General features: G+C 36.2%; 1 protein-coding gene across 1 annotated transcript in view; it reads left to right on the top strand.

The window, feature by feature from the left end:
- The first annotated feature begins 3,651 nt into the window (after positions 1–3,651).
- The window catches only part of UBA2 (ubiquitin like modifier activating enzyme 2), a 28,045-nt gene continuing 11,702 nt past the window's right edge, over positions 3,652–19,994 (top strand). Inside the window, exons 1-9 of the mRNA XM_072632015.1 lie at positions 3,652–3,835; positions 6,751–6,834; positions 8,060–8,130; positions 10,150–10,214; positions 12,711–12,811; positions 14,940–15,061; positions 16,632–16,699; positions 17,004–17,125; positions 19,449–19,548. Of these exons, the coding sequence (XP_072488116.1) occupies positions 3,698–3,835; positions 6,751–6,834; positions 8,060–8,130; positions 10,150–10,214; positions 12,711–12,811; positions 14,940–15,061; positions 16,632–16,699; positions 17,004–17,125; positions 19,449–19,548 (871 nt within the window). The 5' untranslated portion in view covers positions 3,652–3,697. The remainder of the gene's footprint in view (positions 3,836–6,750; positions 6,835–8,059; positions 8,131–10,149; positions 10,215–12,710; positions 12,812–14,939; positions 15,062–16,631; positions 16,700–17,003; positions 17,126–19,448; positions 19,549–19,994) is intronic.

The following is a 19,994-nucleotide window of genomic DNA, read 5'->3' as shown; positions in this document are numbered from 1 at the left end:
AAATAAAATGCTAGCAAGGTTACAGCAATATGTTGCAAAAAACATGACCAGGTGGGATTTGTACCAGGAATACAGGGGTGGTTCAATATTAGGAAAACTATCAGAGTAATTGACCATATCAATAACAAAACCAATAGAAATCATATGAGTATCTCAATGGACATAGAAAAAGCTTTTGACAAAACACTCATTTCTATTAAAAACACCAGAAAGCATAGGCATGAATGGAGCTTTAAACATGAGCAGGTATTATCTGTAATGGGATAAGCTAGAAAGAAGCCTTCCCAGCAAGATCAGGGTGAAGATAATTGCTGATGCCCATTATCACCACTATTTAATATTGTAATAGAAGCAGCTATAGCAATAAGGGAAGAAAAAAATGGAAGGAATTGGAATAGGCAACGAGAAAACAAAACTCATCCTTTGCAGATATAATGATATACTCGGAGATTTCCTAGAGAATCAACTAGAAAAACTAGTTGAAATAATTACTTTTTGCAAACTTGCAGCATAAAAAATAAACCCACAGAAATCATTAGCATTTCTATATATTATTAATAGTCCAGCAGCAAGAGATGGAGAAATTCCATTTAAAATAACTGTAGACAATATAAAATTCTTGGGAGTCTACCTACCAAACAAACACAAGAACTATATGAACACAATTACAAAACACTTCTTGTACAAAGTTAGATCTAAACAATAGAAAAAATAAGAATTGCTCATGGGTAGGCTCAGCCAGTATAATAAAAATGACAGTTCTATCTAATTTACTTTACTTAGTGCAATACCAATCAAACTGCCAAAAATTATTTTACAGAGCTAGAAAAAATAATTTCAGCTGGAAGAACCAAAGTTCAAGAATATCAAGGGAATCAAATGAAAAAATGTGAAGGAAGGTGGTCTAGGTGTACTAGATTTCAAACTGATAAAGCAGTTATCAAAACAATTTGGTAGTGGCTAAGAAATGGAGTGGTGGATCAGTGGAACAGATTAGGTACACAATACACAATAATATCACAGTATTGTAATCTAGTGTTTAATAAAGCCAAAGATCCAAGCTTTTGGGACAAGAACTCACCACTTGATGAACTGCTGGGAATACTGGAAAGCAGTTAGGGAGAAACTTGGTATGGATGCACATCTCACTATGCCAAGATAAGGTCAAAATAGGTACATAATTTACATGTAAAAGGGGATATAGTATGAATAAATCAGGGGAACATGGAATAGTTTACTGTCAGACCTATGGATAAGAGATGAATTTATGACCAAGCAAGAAATAGAGATCGTTATGAGATGTAAAATGGATAATTTATTCATACTAAAATTATGTTAACGTGTTTTCTTAAGTGAAATATAAGCGCTTTAGAGGTGGGACTGTTTTGTTTATGTCTTTGTATCCCTAACACTTGACTCAGTTCCTTGCCATGACACCAGCATTTTCTTTTTCTTTCTTTTTTTCAAGGGGGAAGGTGAAGCAACCGGGGGTTAAGTGACTTGCCCAAGGTCACGAAGATAGTAAGTGTCCAGTGTTTGGGGTGGAATTTGAACTCAGTTCCTCCTGACTCCAGAGCCGGTGCTCTATTCGTTGCCCCACCTAACTGCCCTTCCCAGCATTTTCAATGTCAGAAAACTGTTCTTTTTAAAAATTTGTACCCATTCCAAACTTTTCAGGCTCCATTACAAGGCAGCATGGGGGGGGGGGGGGAGAGAGAGAGAAAGAGAGAGAGAGAGAGAGAGAGAGAGACAGACAGACAGACAGACAGACACAGAGAGGTCCAAAGGCAAAATCCAAAGTCAAAATCCAAAGTCATCTATCCAATTAAGAAATGAAGACATCCTCACTATAATACCTAACAAGTGGCTGTCCAGCTTCTGCTAAACCATCATCTCTCCAAGTGACAACTCTGATTCTTAGGAAGTTTTCCTGATATCAAGCCTAAATTTGCCTCTTTGCAACTTGCACCCTTTGCTTCTGCCAAATCCTTCCTCTACCAGACAGCTCTAACCTTAATCTTCTCTACTCTAATTTTAGCTTCACTAACTTACTGTGTAGCCTTCAGCAAATTCCCTGGAATTTTTACATAGCTGTCACTCAAGGGCAGTTCTAGAGCGGTTTTCTTCTTTTTTTCAGAAATGAAGAGACTTGGAGGTCACTGGTGTAAAAGACCGGTATCTTCACCATGCAAAAAAAGGCAACACCTTTCTAACTGATAGTCTTTTACGAGTTGCTGTAGATCATAATATCTGGACAATTAATGAAGCTGTGAACTGATCCAATCATCCTAGAAAGCAATTTGTAGCTGTAACAAAAAATGCACTAAATTGTGCATACTAATTGTCCCAGCACTACTACTGCTAGGCATATACCCTAAAGAGATGGAAGAAAGCAGGAAAAGAACTGGGAAAATATTTATAGCAGCCTTTTCATTGCACCAAAGAATGTAACGGAATGTTAATAGGGCACAAGAAAGGAAACACGCAGATTCAGACCAGCCTAGGATGAATTTTTTAAAACTTTACTAAAAATTTTTTTTGTTTTAAATTCTCTCTTTTACTACGACTTCTCCACCCATTAAGAAGGCAAGCAATGTTATACCATTATAAACAGGAAGCTATGCAAAACATTTCCATGGTAGTTAGGCTGCAAAAAAGCAAGAAAAATAAAGGGAAGAAAATGTATTTCATTGTGCAATCACAGTTCATTAGTTCTATTTATGGGAGTGGGTAGCATTTTACATGATCAGTCTAGGAGGATTTTCCGAATTAATGCAGGGTAGAACCAGAAAATCCCTTTACAGGACTATAATAAGGTAAAGGAAGAACGACTGCGAAATAACCACTCACGAATCTAGAAATCTAATGATAAATTATTCTTCCTACCTCTTAGCAGAGGGGATGAGGAGATGCCTAAACGAGGTACACCTTTTCAGACAGTACAGGAATTAGCTTTGCTCCACTACACCGCTTAACTCCCACGCCCACACACGTGCGCGCGGCAGGGGTGGGGAGAGCTGGAGGGCAGTCTATTAACCCTGGTTTCCAAAGCCTCTCCAGCTCTACCAAAAAGGAGAAGGAAAGCGTCAAGAAAACAAAGAGAAAGCGTAGAAGGCAGTTGTAAGACACAGGCAAGCTGAGCAGTATAAGAACCGCCCATTTCAATTTAATCTTTTTTTTTTAAAGCAGGCTATACACAATAGATTCATGACAATCCTATCATTCACATAAGGAAATGTTCTTTTGTTGCTGACTTTCTATGAAATTCATAATAAGAGTTGCCTGGGGAATCGAAGAATTAAGTCGCCAGTCGAAAGTACCACGGCTAGGGGGCTTCAGAAGCTGGAGCTGAACCTCCTAAGTCAGACTCTGTCCATGCTTTCCCTCTGCTAAGGCAAGTGGCTACTTCACGCTAGAAGGCAGTGTTGATCTTACTTAAGCCCGGCCCCACGTGGCGAGCCCGAACCATGCTAACTACGGGCAAACACACCCACTAGACCGCGAGAGGTCACTGCGCAGGAGCGGAAATCGCCGTTTCCCCCCCCCCCTCAGTTCCGGTTCGCGGCGACCGCCTCACCGCCCCCCGTCCGTCTGCCTCCTCTGGTGCTCCCTCCCTCCCTCTGCTAGCCGGCGTGTCCGTGGGCCGGGCAGTGTCCGTGGGTGGCTCCCGTCCGTGGTGGGGGGGAGGGTGGCCGCCATGGCGCTGTCTCGGGGATTGTCCAGGGAGCTGGCGGAGGCCGTGGCTGGAGGCCGGGTGTTGGTGGTCGGCGCGGGCGGCATCGGCTGCGAGCTCCTCAAGAACCTGGTGCTCAGCGGCTTCGCGCACATCGACCTGGTGAGGAGCGGGGCCGGGAGCCGGGGAGGCCGGGCACGGGTCTGCCGTGGCGGGGGGGCGCCGTGAGGACTCCGGGAAGGCACGGGGATCAGGGAGGCCGAGGCAGGAAGGGCCCGGGCAGCCCCTTGCCCGAGCTCCGCGGGAGCGGGGCGGATATGGCGGCGGCTCTCGTGAGAAGGCGCCGGGTTTGCGCGGGTAAATCGCTGTGGGACGGGAATGGCTGTAGCCGGGGCGGGGGGGAGGGGCCTGGGCCCCCTGCCCTTCCTCCGGCCGCCTGAGGCTTCGAGGGGTGGAGTCTTCTCTCGGGGGAGCCGCTCCTCCAGTGACCCTCGCCATCCCCAATGCCTTTTTTGAGTAAAGGCCGGGGGGCGAGGGAGAGGAGGCTTCCCGGGGGAAGGGAGGGTGTCTCTCCCTTCTCCCCTCCCTGCCTCTACCCCTTTCTCTTTCCCCCTCTTTTAGCCGGCTTGGGGGGGGGGGGGTGTGTGTGTGTGTGTGTGTGTGTGTGTGTGTGTGTGTGTGTGTGTGTGTGTGTGTGTGTGTGTGTGTGTGTGTGTGTGTGTGTGTGTGTGTGTGTGTGTGTGTGTCTGTCTGTCTGTCTGTCTGTCTGTCTTGCCATTTTGCCACCGAAGAGCGTGCGTTCTATGGGGGAGGATTTTGGACTCTTTTAAATCCTAGTCTGGGTTGCCCCTCTTCCTTCGGACCCAGATTTCTGGAGAGAATTAAAGGGCTCCCTGGGTTTTATTTTAAAGTAAATTACATTAAACATTTGTAGTAGAACACTGCCCCCTTCCAGCCCCTCCCCCCACTCCTGACTGGGTGCCAAGGTAGATTTATTTTGAATTTCAGACAGGCAGGGCTTAAAACTGTTTCCCAGCGTGCGTCTTTCAATACCAATCTTAAGTCTCCACGTTACAAGCTTCACTTATTTGGATGAAACTCAGCACAGGCTGTTCCATTCTTGCTACTAAAAATATGACTTGCATCTATCATAAAACTACACACAAAAAGTAGGTTACTATTTCAACCTTCGCTTTCAGTCAGCTAAAAATAGCGGCTTGCGTTTTTCTTAAATTATTTTCCGTGGTCCAAAGGTTTCTGCTTTGTAATTCTAGTGAATTTTCAATTTCGAGGTTTTTTTTTTTGGTAAGCAAAATATAAACAAACCAAGTTGTTTCTTGGAAATACTATATAGTTATGTTTTTTTTTCCAGCCAGGTTGATGTCACATTTTCCTTAACAATTTCCTTTCATTTAGCAGAGATAGAAATGATTGCAGGATAAGCATGTGGTTCTGTCCAAAGTCACTGAAATGGGTAGGATGTATTTTAGATACTGCATTTATCATTGATGTTAGTTTCCCTTATGTAACTTTTATATATTTACAATGTAGTTTTCTACTTAATTTTTTAAAGTGTCTCTTGAAATACCTGGATTAGAAATCAAAAGGTTTGTTGTTGGTGGTATTTTTAGCTCCTGTGTGCTCCTGAGTGTATGTGTTAAAGGTCTGTTAACTCTAGAAAAGTGTGGTACAGTGAAAAGTGCTGGATTTTGAAGTCTGTGCTGCCAGTTAACTACCTAATTTTTGTGACCTTGGCAAATCACTTTGCTTCTAAGCCTTAGTTCCTCATGTGTAAAATGAGATTACTGAACTAGATGACAGCTCTAAATCTGATGTGCTGAATACATTTCTCTCTTTAACTTTACTTTGAGTTTTGACACTTGGTATGTCATGACGTATTCAAACATGATGGTGCCTTAATTTTTTATGACTTGAAGTTTTGGGGAACATGTCTCATAGAGAGAAGTATGAATTTGAGACTTTGTTTGGAAAACAACCCATCAATCAAATTGGCTGTTGAAATTTTATTATAAATCCAAAAATCTTAAGTAGTTATTAATGAAATTGTGTTTTTGGAATTTCATGAATAAAAACATTTCAAACTGATCTTTTAGATATCTTTATGTAACTTAAATGAAATAAAAGCAATTTTTTTTACCATAATCTTATCTATTTCTGTATGAAAATAGCTTCCCCACATAAATAGAATGCGGTTTCAAATGTATGACTTTGTCCTGGTTTAGTGTATCACTTTTGTTCCATTTCTCTGTTTAATAAGCTTTTAAATTTACAGGAATAATAAGATACAAAATTAAACTTTTTTTAGGCACATAATTAAACTGTCTTTTTCACATGGTTCCAGACAGCCCTTTTTAAATTTATTTATAATCCTCAAAGCGTATTTATAGATTTCTTAGTTATGTGTGTATGATGAAAAAGTGGAATTGAGGGAGACAACAGAGCATCTCCCATCAGAAACCATGAAGTGTGTTTGCTGAATACTTTGAAATGTAGAGCTCATATAAGCACTTACAGAGCCTAGAAACCGTTCTGATTGAGTTGGTGCAGAAATAAGGTATATTATATAAATTGCAGTTGCAGATGTACATTAGTGCACATACTTTTTTGTGCAATTTTAGGTTTTGACTTGTAATTCACACTTTCCAGGAAACTTTTACAAATATTCTTTAGAAAGTTATCCTTAAAAATGAAGTTTTTGAATTGCTTATGTATTCAGTAATTACTTTGGCCAAATGAACAGTAATTGTGGTGCGATTGATCCTAAAACAAATTTTCAAATGCTTTCAACAAGTCTGGAAATTCTGGATTCTTAGGGTTGATGTTAGTGTTGCTGAAATATTGGGTGCTTTATTTTACTTTTTGGAGACAATCAGGTTAAGTGACTTGCCCAGAGTCATAACTACTAGTAAGTATCTGAGGTCAAATTTGAACTCTGGTCCTCCTGACTGGAGACCTGGTGCTCTGTTGATACTGCCAACCTACCTGTCCCTCTATGCTGTACTTGAAATATTTTTATATTGTATATTATGAAGTAACTGGGTTTTGTTCATTTGCAGATTGATTTAGATACTATTGACGTCAGCAACCTCAACAGACAGTTTTTGTTTCAGAAAAAGCATGTTGGAAGGTCGAAGGCACAGGTAAATAGTAAAGATTTCTTACATTTTTCTGTTCCAGGAGTGTCAAACTTTAATAGCAAAGATCCGTTGGGATCACATATTGACTTAGAAAACCACATATTAACATTACATATGTTCCATTGTATTCTTCTTATTTTATTAAATATTTCCCAATTACATGTTAATCTGGCTGCTTGAGTGTTTGATACCTTTGTTTCATTGTACCTTGGATGGAGTAGCCCATGTTATCAGATTGATTCTCATAGCCTCTAGTCAATGGAGAAATCTGGGAAGTATATTTATTTTATCCTGGGGAAAGTGAGGCCAGGAGAGGTTGTGACTTGTCTGAATAACAAAGACAATCAGAAATAGAAACTTGATAATTATATGGTACCATGTACTGTAATTAGACTTACTCCTTCAGCAACCATTAAGTTCCTACCATAAACAGAATTAGGTAATGGGAGAAGACAAGAAGTTTAAATAAAATACCGTCTCTATCTTTATGGAAGTCATAGTCCAGTAGTGGGGCAGGGCGTAAATAGAATTGATACAAAATGGTAGTAGACTAAATAAACAGAAACTACATAACTCATAGTTATTTGTTACTAGAATGAAGTGGCATTGAAATAATCCCAACCTCTCCAAGAAAAGGAGCAAATTTCACTTCCTTGTTGTTATGCTTTAGAATGATATTGAAATCAGTTTTTTCTTTGAATTCAAACTTGGGCTTTGGGGGTTGAAGAGAAGGCAATTTTAGTAGTAAATGTACTAGTAGGAGAAAACCCTCTTTGAGGGTTAAGTGTTAGATAAGTTGGGTAACTTCATTTCTTTTTTTGGTTTGAAATGAAGCCAACCATGCAGACATGACATTGTGCTTTAATGTTGAAGAGGGATTTCCTCTCCTTTCAGATAATCTTTTTAGTTGATTTTGCTGAGTTCTCAAAATATAGAAATCTGAGTAGATTTTTTTCCTTACGTATTTTTGTTTTTTTCATCTTAATATGATAGGGGATAGATTAGGTAGGAGAAAACATCAATTCAAAAAATCATTTTCCCCTTCAGAATTGTATTGCATATATATATATCTATATATATAGTATGTATATATGTGTATATATATATATATATATATATATATATATATACATATATATACACACATAGCATATGTCAGAAAATGTGTACTAGAATTCAGTTTTAAATAATTATAAAAATAATTTTATAATTTTTTTTTCGTTTTTAGGTTGCTAAGGAAAGCGTATTGCAGTTTTACCCAGAAGCTAATATTATAGCCTACCATGACAGCATCATGAAGTATGTATTTTGGTTGTTAAGTACTTAAATGTGATTTCGAGCCATTATATTTCCCATTTTTCTTTTGCATTACTTTCTTTTCTTCCTTTTGATAAGATTTTAAATAGCTCAACTGATTTATCCCCTAAGATAACTTAGTAACTATTTTGTTTGGAAGCTTACTTAAAGGATCTTTGAGTCCTAATCAAAAGATAAGAAATTATAACCCAAAAAATGTCTTTAAACAGGGCAGTTCAGATTTCTCTTGTAATATAGATAAGTCTCTTTTTCAGGTGAAGTTCTTTAATGATATTTTACCATATATTCCCCCCCCCCCCAATTCATTTTAACAAGATAGTCATTAAATATTCTCTTTGTAGAGATGATTACCAAATCTTGTTCATACCTAGTCTCTTTCCTGAGGTATAGTCATATGTTACTTATTACCTTTTCAATACCATGCAGTGGATGTTTTGTACACTTCTCAAACGCAATTATGTCTAAAACAGAACTTACCTTCCCCTCAAACTATTCTCTCTTGTCATTGTCCATGCCACTGCTATTCTTCTAGTCTCTTAGACTCTGTACTTCAGAGAGTTCAGCTAAGAGGCAGCTAGGTGGCAAGGTGGATAGAGCTCTAGATTGGGAGTTAGGAAGACCTGAGTTCGAATTTGACTGCAGACATTTATTAGCTTTGTGATTTGATCAAGTCTCTTAACCTCTGTCTGTCTAGGTTTCCTCAGCTGTAAAATGTAATAGTATTTACCTCTTAAGGTTGTTGTGGGTATTAGATGAGACAATTTGTAAGGTGCTTAACAGGGCTTGGCATATTATAGATGTTTTAAAAAATTTGTTTTATCCTTTCTTCCTCACTTTGACTTGCCCATATATTCAATCCTTTTCCAAACCTTGTCATTTTTACTTTTACAACATCTCTTGAGTTTGTCCTCTTCTCCTATGTAGCCACTTATCCTCTCTCTGCCTCAAGTTCCTCTCCACATCAATCCAACATTTTTTTTTAGCTTGCCAAGGTGATATTTCTAAAGCATGTGTGATCATATCTTTGAAGAAATCTTGATAGATATTTTAGAATCATTTTTTTGGAGACCCTTTCAATTAACATCTTACGATACTGAATCAAATACTTTTATATAGAGAACAAATAAACTTAGCTTTTATTCTGTATATGTTTCAGTCACGTATGTAACCATAAAGATGTGATCTGCTGTAGGAATATCTTTTGTGTAAGTTTGCTTATTCCCTTCTTATACCTTAATCAAAGGTACCCTTGGATATAGGTGAAGGTTATTCTTGCAGATATTTTGTAGTGGTGGGTCCGTAAGTATTGTTCTTTTCTGGGTTACCTTCTTTGCTAACAATTTTTTTTCACATTTTTATCCTCTTCCTTCTCATACCTTAAACAAGATGTATGTAAAAAGCACTTTGAACTCTTTAAAAATATCAGCTACTAAAAAAATACCTTTGAGAAATGATCCTTTGATTCCCTTAAAATTGCGTTTCCTCCATCATGGTCTTTTGAATATATATTTTGTTTAATGTAGCTCCTCTTATCATTTTGGTTTTCTTTATTTAGTATTGTTTCTACTTTTTCATGTAGCACATGCTGTTAAAATTTTTAAGCTTTTCAGTTGGGGGTCCATTGTGATGTTATGGAAAGAGCGGTGACCTGAGGATCCTGATTCTGCAACTTTGATTTGGCTCTAACACAGCAGCTGAGGTCCAAGTTGAATAGAAAATTACTATCTTTTTTTTTTTTTTCAAGTTCTAAGCTCACTGGGCTATGAGTTGACTGCAAATGTCCCAAAAGGGAGGGATTGGGGGGTATCAACATTTTCTAATTGCTAATAGCTATTTGGAAAAAGTAAACTAGAAAATATTTCCTTTTCATTTGGTATACATGAGAGTAGCTATCTCAGTGGGAAGATCTGTACTGTCTTAGCTTCTTATAATTCTGTATTATGTTGTAATGAACAAACATAAGGTTACTGTTTTTGAGACTTTTCTTTCTTCTGTTTCTAGCCCTGATTATAATGTGGAATTCTTTCGGCAATTTACATTGGTCATGAATGCTTTAGATAACAGAGGTGAGAGTTCAATAAATTCTGGTTTTATGTTTTACTGTGATTACTTTGTTGTTATTCCTCATACCCAGATTATAAAATACCAAATGAAAATAGTAATTTGTCAGCTTCTTTACAGTAGTAATTAATTGAGTTATTTTCCTTGAAATATGGGGCAATATAGGAAAAATGGACAAAACAGACTTCTGCTTTTAGAATACATCCAGTGATGTGATGGAAGATGTTTAGCAACTGGCTCTCTAGAAACATAGATGCATGACACACCTTTAAGTTTAATTTGCAGCATTGAGATTTTCTCCATTTTCTTAGGTCTAGACAATCCGCAAAACAATAAGTCAAGCCCTGATAACAAAGCGTTTGCTGATTTCTTAGCTTATGCTGAAAATTTAACATTCAGTTCTCTTGAGCTGATTGGAGCTGGTTCCAGTATACCCCTGATAAGTTTGGGATTTATTTCATTGAGCTTACCAACTTATTAAGGATGAGTTAATGTTCTTCATATGATACTGTAAATACGTAGTTGGCCAAAATGGATGCCCAATAGAATTTTCTTTTGATGAAACTCTAAACTCTGAGGGATGGGAGAAGAAGGGGATGTGTATCTATAGGACACAGTCTCCAAAGGGAGTTTGAGAAAGGCAGGCAACATAGGGAGAATGTAGATTTAGAAACAGAGGGGACTTGAGAGAATATTTGGTCTAGTTTCCTCAACAGATCAGGAAATAGGCCCAGAGAAAGAAAGTAATTTGATTGCTTCAGATCAGAGAGGTTGTAAACAGAACTGGATTAAAATCTAGGCTTTTTTTTTTTTTTATTTGTACTGGGCTACCTTAGTGGAAAGTGCTGGATTTGGAGTTAAAGGAGAACTTGGATTCAAGTTCTAGCTATGTGACCTTGAATAAGTCCCTTCACGTCCAGCGCTAAATCATGAATTTCAGTTACTCAGGGAATAGGGCAGCTTGGGAATAGAAATGGATGGGATTTATTGTCATGTGCCAGTTCTTTCTTAGCCCCGCTTCTATTCGGTTGTGACACTGGAGAAATGTTTCTGCAAATAAGGGTATCGTGCCAAATTTTTGCCAGGTTGTAAAACTTTTAGAAGGGCCTTCTTAAAGATAATTTCTTGGATACAGTTGTAAAGATTGCCTTAAAGATACCTAGGGACATTTACACTTAAATTTTCAAAATTCTTCTTAAAACTCAACTGTAGTTAGATGCAGTGAAAAGCACACTTAATTTAGAGTCACTGGGCCTGGATTTGAATCTCAGCTCGTCCACTTAGTACTTGTGTGTTGTTGCATAAAGTTCAGTAACTTCTCTTTGGCTAAGTTTCATTCAGTGATCATTTGTTGAGTGTCTGCTTTATTAGACATTATGCTAGACATTGGAGATACAAAGCCAAAAATGAAATAGTTCCTGCCCTTTAAGAACTTATTGGATCTTTATTGATCTATAAAAGGAGAGAATTGAACTGATGACTTCTAAGACTCTTTGCTGGTATGATTCTATGAGTTTATCCTATAGGTTTCCATGGAATTTGCAGTCTAGGTATCTCCCTAGAAATGCATTCACTCATATGGTTAGTTATACCTGGCTTAATGAATTAATGTTTTAATCATAAAGCACATTTAAATTAAGTGAATCTTATTTTCATGTTAAGTTTAATGATAAATTTGGATTTGTATTCTAATACAGAAAGAACTTAAAAATCCATTTAAGAATGCAGGAAATTACATTGAGTGGAAAAAGATTAGCAAAATATTCAAATAGTAACACCATGTTAGTATTTCTGTTTTCATAATTTTTAGACTCCATATCAGAAATTATGACTGTTATGGATATCAGTTATGATTAGCTGCCTCACAAATTGTTCTCTCTTTATAGAAGAGGTATAGCTTTGGTAATTTGGCTACGTTTTCATTAGCCTTAAACTGTTTCAATATTTCTAAATTGACATCCAAGGCAATTTTACCTTATTTTGCATTTTTTGTCATTTCCAAAATTTATTAACTCATTTTTGCACTTTTCTTTCTGCTCTTGTCTATAATATGAGACCAAGAAGTTAAACTTTATCTTAGTAATGGATGTTTGCCCTAATTACATTTAGGATCTTTAAGTATACTGAATAATAAAAATGAGCTGATGTGTTGATAATACCTGTTAACCATTGTTTTCCAACTTAATTTTTAAAAACAAATTTATATTGTGTTACTTTCAGGGCCCTTAGCATACGAAAATAGCATGTTAGCTGTTATAATTTCAGTGGGGGCATCAGGTATGAGACTGGCTTTGAAAGCTGAAATTCTCTAAGTTTCAGAGATGTTTCTCTTTTAGTTTGGGACATTAAATGAATATCTGTAAGTTGTATTAGCAGATCTTAATGATGTGATTGATGGATGGTATTGGCTATAAAATTGAAGCTAAGAAAAGCTATTTATTTAATCTGTTCTACTAAGTGTAAAAGTCAGATAATTCATGTTGTTGCTTATTGTTTTTCAGCTGCGCGGAACCACGTGAATAGAATGTGTCTGGCTGCTGATGTTCCACTTATAGAGAGTGGAACTGCTGGCTATCTTGGACAAGTAACAGTTATCAAAAAGGTTATGGGAAAAGATTTATTTTTTTGAAATATTTATTGTGGAACCTTAGAGTCCTAGGGGGAGGGATGAGATAAGCTTTTCTTAGATTTATAAAATTTTAAGATAACCAATTTTAAGATAACAAACTTGTGCTAAGTCTTTCAGAAGTTGGTTCCTTTGGTGAGTCTAGAATTATAAATATGGAAAGAACTTTCATCTAGTCCATCCCTCACTTTCAGGTAGCAAGGCATGTAACATCATTCTGCAAAGATTGCTTTCTGCGTCAGGGTTTAGTAGCCTTTTTTAATCTGTATGTCCATGATATGCTCAAGTAGTGCTTGCGAGAATTTTTGCAAGCGAAGAAATGTACTGGAGAGAAAAGGAAGCAGTTCATACAGTAATGAAAGAATGCCATTAGGAATCTCCCAAGTATCAGATATATACACTTGGCTTTTTACTCATCTACTTGGAAGGAAATTCTAGGTAATTTGTTTCTTTGTCTCAGAATTCTTAGACTCTTCTTATCTAATTTAACACTTACTGTTTTAACTTAAACTCATTTCTTGTCTTTTCTTGTCCTCTGTCAGTGAAGAATATTTGAGTATAATGATGAATCATTGATTCTTTTTTAAAATAGATTTTTATTTACATATTTTATATTGCCTAGATTTCACCATAGTCACTGCCACCCTTCCCAGAAAGCCATTCCTTATAACAGGTAATTTTTTTTAAAAGAATGAAAAATAGGAAGAGCAAAATAAAGCAACATCTTGACAAAGTATATATACTTTGTCCAAATGATAGTCCAAACGATACAAATAGTGTTCATATCTTTTGACCTCTGACCTCTGGGAAGGAGTTGGGGGACTGTCTTTTCATATCTTTTCTTTGGGGACACACTTTCTCTAATTTAATAACACTTGGTTTTGATTATTTTGTGGTGGTTCTTTCCATTGTTGTAGTTCTTATCATTTTCCTCATTCTGCTTACTTCACTTTGCATTATTTTGACTAAGTTATTCTCTATATTCATTCATCATGTTTATCATTTCTTAGAGTACAGTGGTATTCCATTATAGTTGTAGATAACAGTTTATTTAGCCATTCTTCAGTTGATGGGCTTGTACTACTTTGTTTCCAGTTCTTTATTCCACAAAACTTGCTGCTATAAATATTTTTGTGCATATAGAGCCTTTCTTTTTTGTCAGTGACCTCATTGAAGTATATTCCTAGCAGTAGAATTTTTAGGTTAAAGGATCTGGATATTTTCGTTACTTCATTTGAAAAATTTTAAATTGCTTTCCATTTTGGTTATATAGCTCCACCAACCATGCATTAGTGTGCTTTACTCTAAAAGTTGTCTGACATTGACTATTCCTGTCTTTGTTGTCTTTGCCAGTTGCTGGGTGTGAGTGAGATCAAACCTCAGGGTTTGTAGCACTTTTTTCATATGGTTGTTTGCAATTCTTGTTTTGAGAACTGTTCATGATTATCATTTGACCATTTCTTTTCTTGGGCAATGACTTTAAATCTAACTGATTCTTGACCTTGGTTTGGCAATATCCTTTACTGGTTCCAATTTCACGTGCAATTCTCAAATCAAAGTTTAGATTTAGTACATTTTAGTTTAAAATTTAAAAACCTGCTTTTCTATGTGTTTAGGAGGTTAGAATTGGATAGAAAGTCCTGAAATCAGTGAACGTATAACAATTCTTGAAAATACTTAGTTTAAAAATCTATCCTTTATCTCAAAATGGGATTCTATTATAGTCTGAGAGATTTATTTAAAGGATTAGTGAATCAATAGCTTTTTAGCATTTAAGTTATTTAAGTAAGGAGAGTGTACTATAGAAACTATAGAGTGTACTATAGAAACCTACAGTAACAATATGAGTGCCTAGATTTTAGGCCTGGCTGTGCTGCTCTCTTATGTATTTAGATAAATCACTTAACTTCCTTGTGCCCTTTTTTCTTACTTGTAAAATGAGGAGATTGGACTATATTGTCTCTAAGGTCCTTCCATAAAAAGTTCTATATTTATAAGAAATGTAGTTAGAATGGAGAAGATGGTTCTCTATATAGTTGATTTATCTTGAGATAATGAGTTACTGTTATGGAATAAATGTTTTTCTAATTTCTTAAATCTGCAGGGTGTGACAGAATGTTATGAATGTCATCCTAAACCAACCCAGAAAACTTTCCCTGGATGTACAATTCGTAATACACCATCAGAACCTATTCACTGTATTGTATGGGCAAAATATTTGTTCAAGTAAGAGATTATTTAAGAATCTAAATTTTGATGCTTATAATGTGGGAAGTGAAAAAAATATTCAGAGATACTTATCATTCCTTTTTTTCAAATATGGATAGGAAAGTTGAAATATTTTGGTAGTTTTCTTCCATATAATTTTTGCATGAAGGGTTCAGTAATTTCTAAGGAAAGGAGTATTTCTGCCCTTTAGGAATTATGATCTTGGACTGTATGGCTTCCGTCTACTTGCATAAAATGATCAGTATGCTCCATTTGTACTGTATCAGGTTCAAAGTATTACTGCTAGGCCTTACTAGCAGTTAGCATTTCTTGGTAATCAAAAATTGTACTGATATATTGGACATTGATTAGAAAAGTTATGAGGTTGCCCTGGCAATAATGCTTTTTTGGTTAATGGAAACAAAGGTGGCTGCTTTGTATTTATATGTACACAATATGTTCTGAAAGTCTTAATTTGTTTTTAATAGCTTAAGATTGCACTAAGATTTTTGAAACACCCTGCATTTGTGTGTTTGTAGTGTTCTTTTGATGAACATAAATACTTTCAGTAATTCTGCAGTTGGGGAATATAGGGAGGTAAGATGGTTAAACGCAGAAAGCTAACATATCATCTAATCCTTTCCTTCTCTTATTTCTGTAATGCTTTCCATGCTTTAGAATTGATTGTTTCTGCCCTTGATAGTTCTCTGTAGCTCCTTCCTTGTCTTTTGCATTAGTTTTGAGTCCTTCCTGACATTATTACTTGGAAGTGGGAGTCAAATTCCTGTAGTGAAATAAAACATGTATTTCTTGTCCTCTTTCTATAGTTGAAGTAAGAAAAGAAGCTCTGAAAAGGGATGCCATGTAGATTATCATTAAAGTTTGTTCTAGCTCCTTTTGCCTAGCACCTTGAACTTCTTTTTATAAAGGGGCACAATCTTGTTAAAGGTGATGTTTCTGGCGGTACTTTGAGAATATAAAGTTTACTTTAAGAATACAAAGATCAACAGTTATTTAGAAAAATTCAGCCACAAGCAGGTCATTAATTTTCAAGATTTTATTTTTTAGCAATAAAAATATATTACCCAAAGAAAAGTGTGGACTTATAGAAAGTAAAAACCAGGCTTTTTTCTTTAATTTTCATTCATTCATTTATTTGTTTATTTTTTTTTTGTCAAATCAAAATATTCATATATGGTTAAATAAAAAGTAAATTGATGTTTATATTTAAGATTCATATCTACAGTTAACAATGAGATTAATTATATTTTGCCTTAACTTAAGTCATCCAGACTATTGATTGCATAAAACTTGAGTTGTAATATTTTGTGGAACCTACCTCTGTAGTAATTATATATAAGATTGCTGAAATTCAGACATAGTTATGTTCTTGGCTGGAATTAAATCATTAAGTCTCTATGTAGTTTCAGAAATAGAAATATTAATAGCGCAGTTTAGTAATTTTTTTTAGTTTCAGGTAAGCTCTAACATAATCATTTCAGGCCAATTAGATTTGTATATATAATTTAGGGAAAAATCTTTGTGAAAAATGCTTGTCTTTGTTTATAATTATTTTTAAAAATTACAGCCAGTTATTTGGAGAAGAAGATGCTGATCAGGAAGTATCCCCTGACAGAGCTGATCCTGAAGCTGCCTGTGAGTAAAATATTCAGGCTTGAACTTGTCATTTCATTAAAAGCTTTGAATTTTGGCAGCTGATTTTCTTATTCTAGTTATGAAAATAGCAGCTTGTAAGAGTATAGTGCTAAGATGGTCATACCTCCCCTTTTGGCCCCTCCTAATAAGCCCTGAGTCAGGATGGCAAATACATCTCTAATAGGATATGTTGCTTACAGGTGAATTCCTTAGGTAATTTAAATTATTTTGTTCATCAGTTAAGTTGGGTCCCATTTCATGTCTCTTCATGTTAAAAACTATGGCCAAATGTTATCCATTGCAGGGGAACCAGCAGAAGCTGAAGCCAGAGCAAGAGCATCTAATGATGACGGTGATATCAAACGTATTTCCACTAAGGAATGGGCTAAATCAACTGGATACGATCCAGTTAAACTCTTCACCAAGGTAAGAGTTGCTCTTTCTTTCAAATAAGAGAATATAAGCTGTTGAATTCTGTTTCCTTTGAGTTCTTTTGAAAGTTTAATGACTTAACCAGGGTAATGCAGCTAATAAGTATCTAAGTCCGTAAGCATTTATTAAGCACCTTTTATCGTCCAGGTACTATGCTAAACCTGGGCGGGGGGGGGGGGGGGGGGGTGGGGGGGGGGGGTGGTACAAAGACTGTGAGGAACTCCAAATCTTATGGGGGAAATGAACAAATGTGTACAAACAAGCTGTATACAGGATAAACGGGAAATTATTAATAAGAGGGTAGACACTAGAATTAAGAGGATGGAAAAGGCTTCCTATAGAAGAAATTTTAGCTAAGACTTAGGGGAAGATAAGAATAGGGAGATGAAGAGGGAGAACATTCCAGCATGAAAAATACCCAGTGGCAAAATTTGAATTAATGACCTTCTGAAGGTCATTATCTAGTCTGATAGAAAAGGTTCAATTGCTGCTAAAGTGATTTTCTCATTTAGGTGGGGAATTAGAAAATTCATAATAATAGGATAGTTACTGTTAATAAGTAGACTGTTAACCCTTTTTGTAGGATCCAACAAAAGGTATTTTTTCATATAATTTCTATAATATTTAAAGATGGAAAAACAGTAGAAACTACAGTTGCCTCTAAAACTAAATGTTTAGGATATAAGGGAACTATTGCTTATTTAAATATATTTATATCTGCAACATACATCTAAACTCTCAAATCACTTCAGTCTATAATCTTCAACTGAATTGGTAGTGATTCTCCTAAAACACAAGTTTGACTACATCACTCACCCTGCTCAGTAAACTTCAGTGCCTTCCTGTCACCTCCTGGATCATATATGAAATTTTTTTTTGACATTTAAAGCCTTTTCATAACCTGTTCTCTTTTTTCCCTCCTTCCCCCCTCTGCAGTCTTCTTACACCTTTTATCTCTTCCCCCGCTTCCCCTCTTCCCTCCATGTACTCTGTAATACAGTGGCCTTGCCTTCCTTGCTTTTTATTATACAGCTTTCTTCACAAACAGCTAGGTGGTGCAGTAGATAGAGCACCAGTGCAGGAGTCAGGAAGACTCAAGTTCAGATATCTCAGACACTTGACACTCACTAGCTGTGTGACCCTGGGCAAGTCACTTAACCCCAGTTGCCTCATCCTGGGTCATCTCCAGTCATCCTGATGAATATCTGGTCACTGGATTCAGATGGCTGTGGAAGAGAAGTGAGGCTGGTGACCTGCACAGCCCTCCCTCCCTCAAAACAAAGTCAAGTGCAAGTCATGTCATTATTTCTGTGATGGCATGGTCTTCTTTGGCAATGAAGGACGAATACACAGCTTTCTTCATCTTCCATGTCTAGGCATTTTGATTGGCTTGTCCCTAGGCTTGGATTACTCTCTTTCCTCATCTCTCCTTCCTGGCTTCCTTAGATTTATTTTGAATCCCAGCTAAAATCCTAGTTGCAAGAAGCAACTTTTAATTCTAGTGCCCTCCTTCTGTTATTTCTACTTTATCCGTATGTAACTTGTTTGTATATAGTTGTGTGTGGTCTTATTCATTATACTGTGAAGTTCCTTGAGAGTAGGGACTGTGTTTTGCCTTTCTTTGTATTCCTAGTGCTTAGCATAGGTGTTCATTAGCACTTGATGCTTAAAAACATATTGACTAGCCAATTCGTGCACTTACTTTAGTTTGGGCTCATATAAGAAAATCTTACTTTTGGTTTGGTTTTCTGCCCAGCAAACCATCCCTTAGGGGAAAAAAGAAAATAATTTTAAAAAATCCATCAGTGCATCAGTCTGAAAGAAAGCAATAATCCTACCTCTGAAAAAAAGGGAGGAATTTTTAATTTCTCAGCTTTTTTCCAGGGTCACCCTTTGTCATTATTATTATAGTGTTCAGTTTAGTTTTTTGTTCATTTACTTTGTTGTAGTCATTGTCTACACAGTTTTCTTGGTTTTGTTTATGATTCTTTCCATGCTTCCCTGCATTCTCTGTTGTTTTATGGGGCAGTAATATTCACTTTATTTATGTATTATATATGTATTAAGCCTTTTCCAGATTAATAGTAGGCACATTGTTTTTTAAATAATATTTATAATAGATAATCATTTTAGAACCATGTTTTTAGTATATGACATGTCTCTAACTCAAAATCATTATCATATTACAATATTTAATGCATTGCCCTTGTACATAGTAGGTGCTTAGTATTTGTTGAATATTTAAATGAATTACATATATCACTTGCAACATGTGCACTTAAGGGATTATTGCATTCAATTTTGTCTTTTTTTAAAGCTTTTCAAGGATGATATAAGATATTTATTGACAATGGATAAACTGTGGAGGAAAAGGAAGCCTCCTGTGCCATTAGACTGGACTGAAGTACAAAGTCAAGGTAATTTGTAGAGATCTTGTGAGTACCTACTTTAAACCCTCCATTCCCACTTTTAAAAAAATACATAACCCTTACTTGACTGGATTTCCTATTTGTTTAAATTGTTTTGTTTCGCTTGTCATTTTTATACAGTGGGGCTTCTTTTTCTGCCTTCCATTGACTTACTAGTGTTTGCCAGTGACTAAAAAAGTCCTATTTCTGGAACAGTAGTCTGTCTATTCAATAGGAAAATGTTTATAGAATATTATCAGAAATTTTTTCATTTCCATAATAAGTGGCATTTAACAGTAATCCCTTTAGGTATATCCTCTGTTGTTAAACATAAGCTCTTCAGAATGTTGAGGGTGAATGATTCAAGCTGTTTTGAACAAGGGGAACTTTTTTTCTTAAATAGTCAAAAACTAGGTCCCAGTAAAAATCGAGTTCCAATTTTCTGGAAACTTCTT

This window comes from Notamacropus eugenii, chromosome 1 (genome assembly GCF_028372415.1).
Source record: "Notamacropus eugenii isolate mMacEug1 chromosome 1, mMacEug1.pri_v2, whole genome shotgun sequence".
Classification (NCBI taxonomy): domain Eukaryota; kingdom Metazoa; phylum Chordata; class Mammalia; order Diprotodontia; family Macropodidae; genus Notamacropus; species Notamacropus eugenii.
The sequence above is the reverse complement of the archived record's forward strand: the minus strand, read 5'-3'. Positions and strand labels throughout refer to the sequence as shown.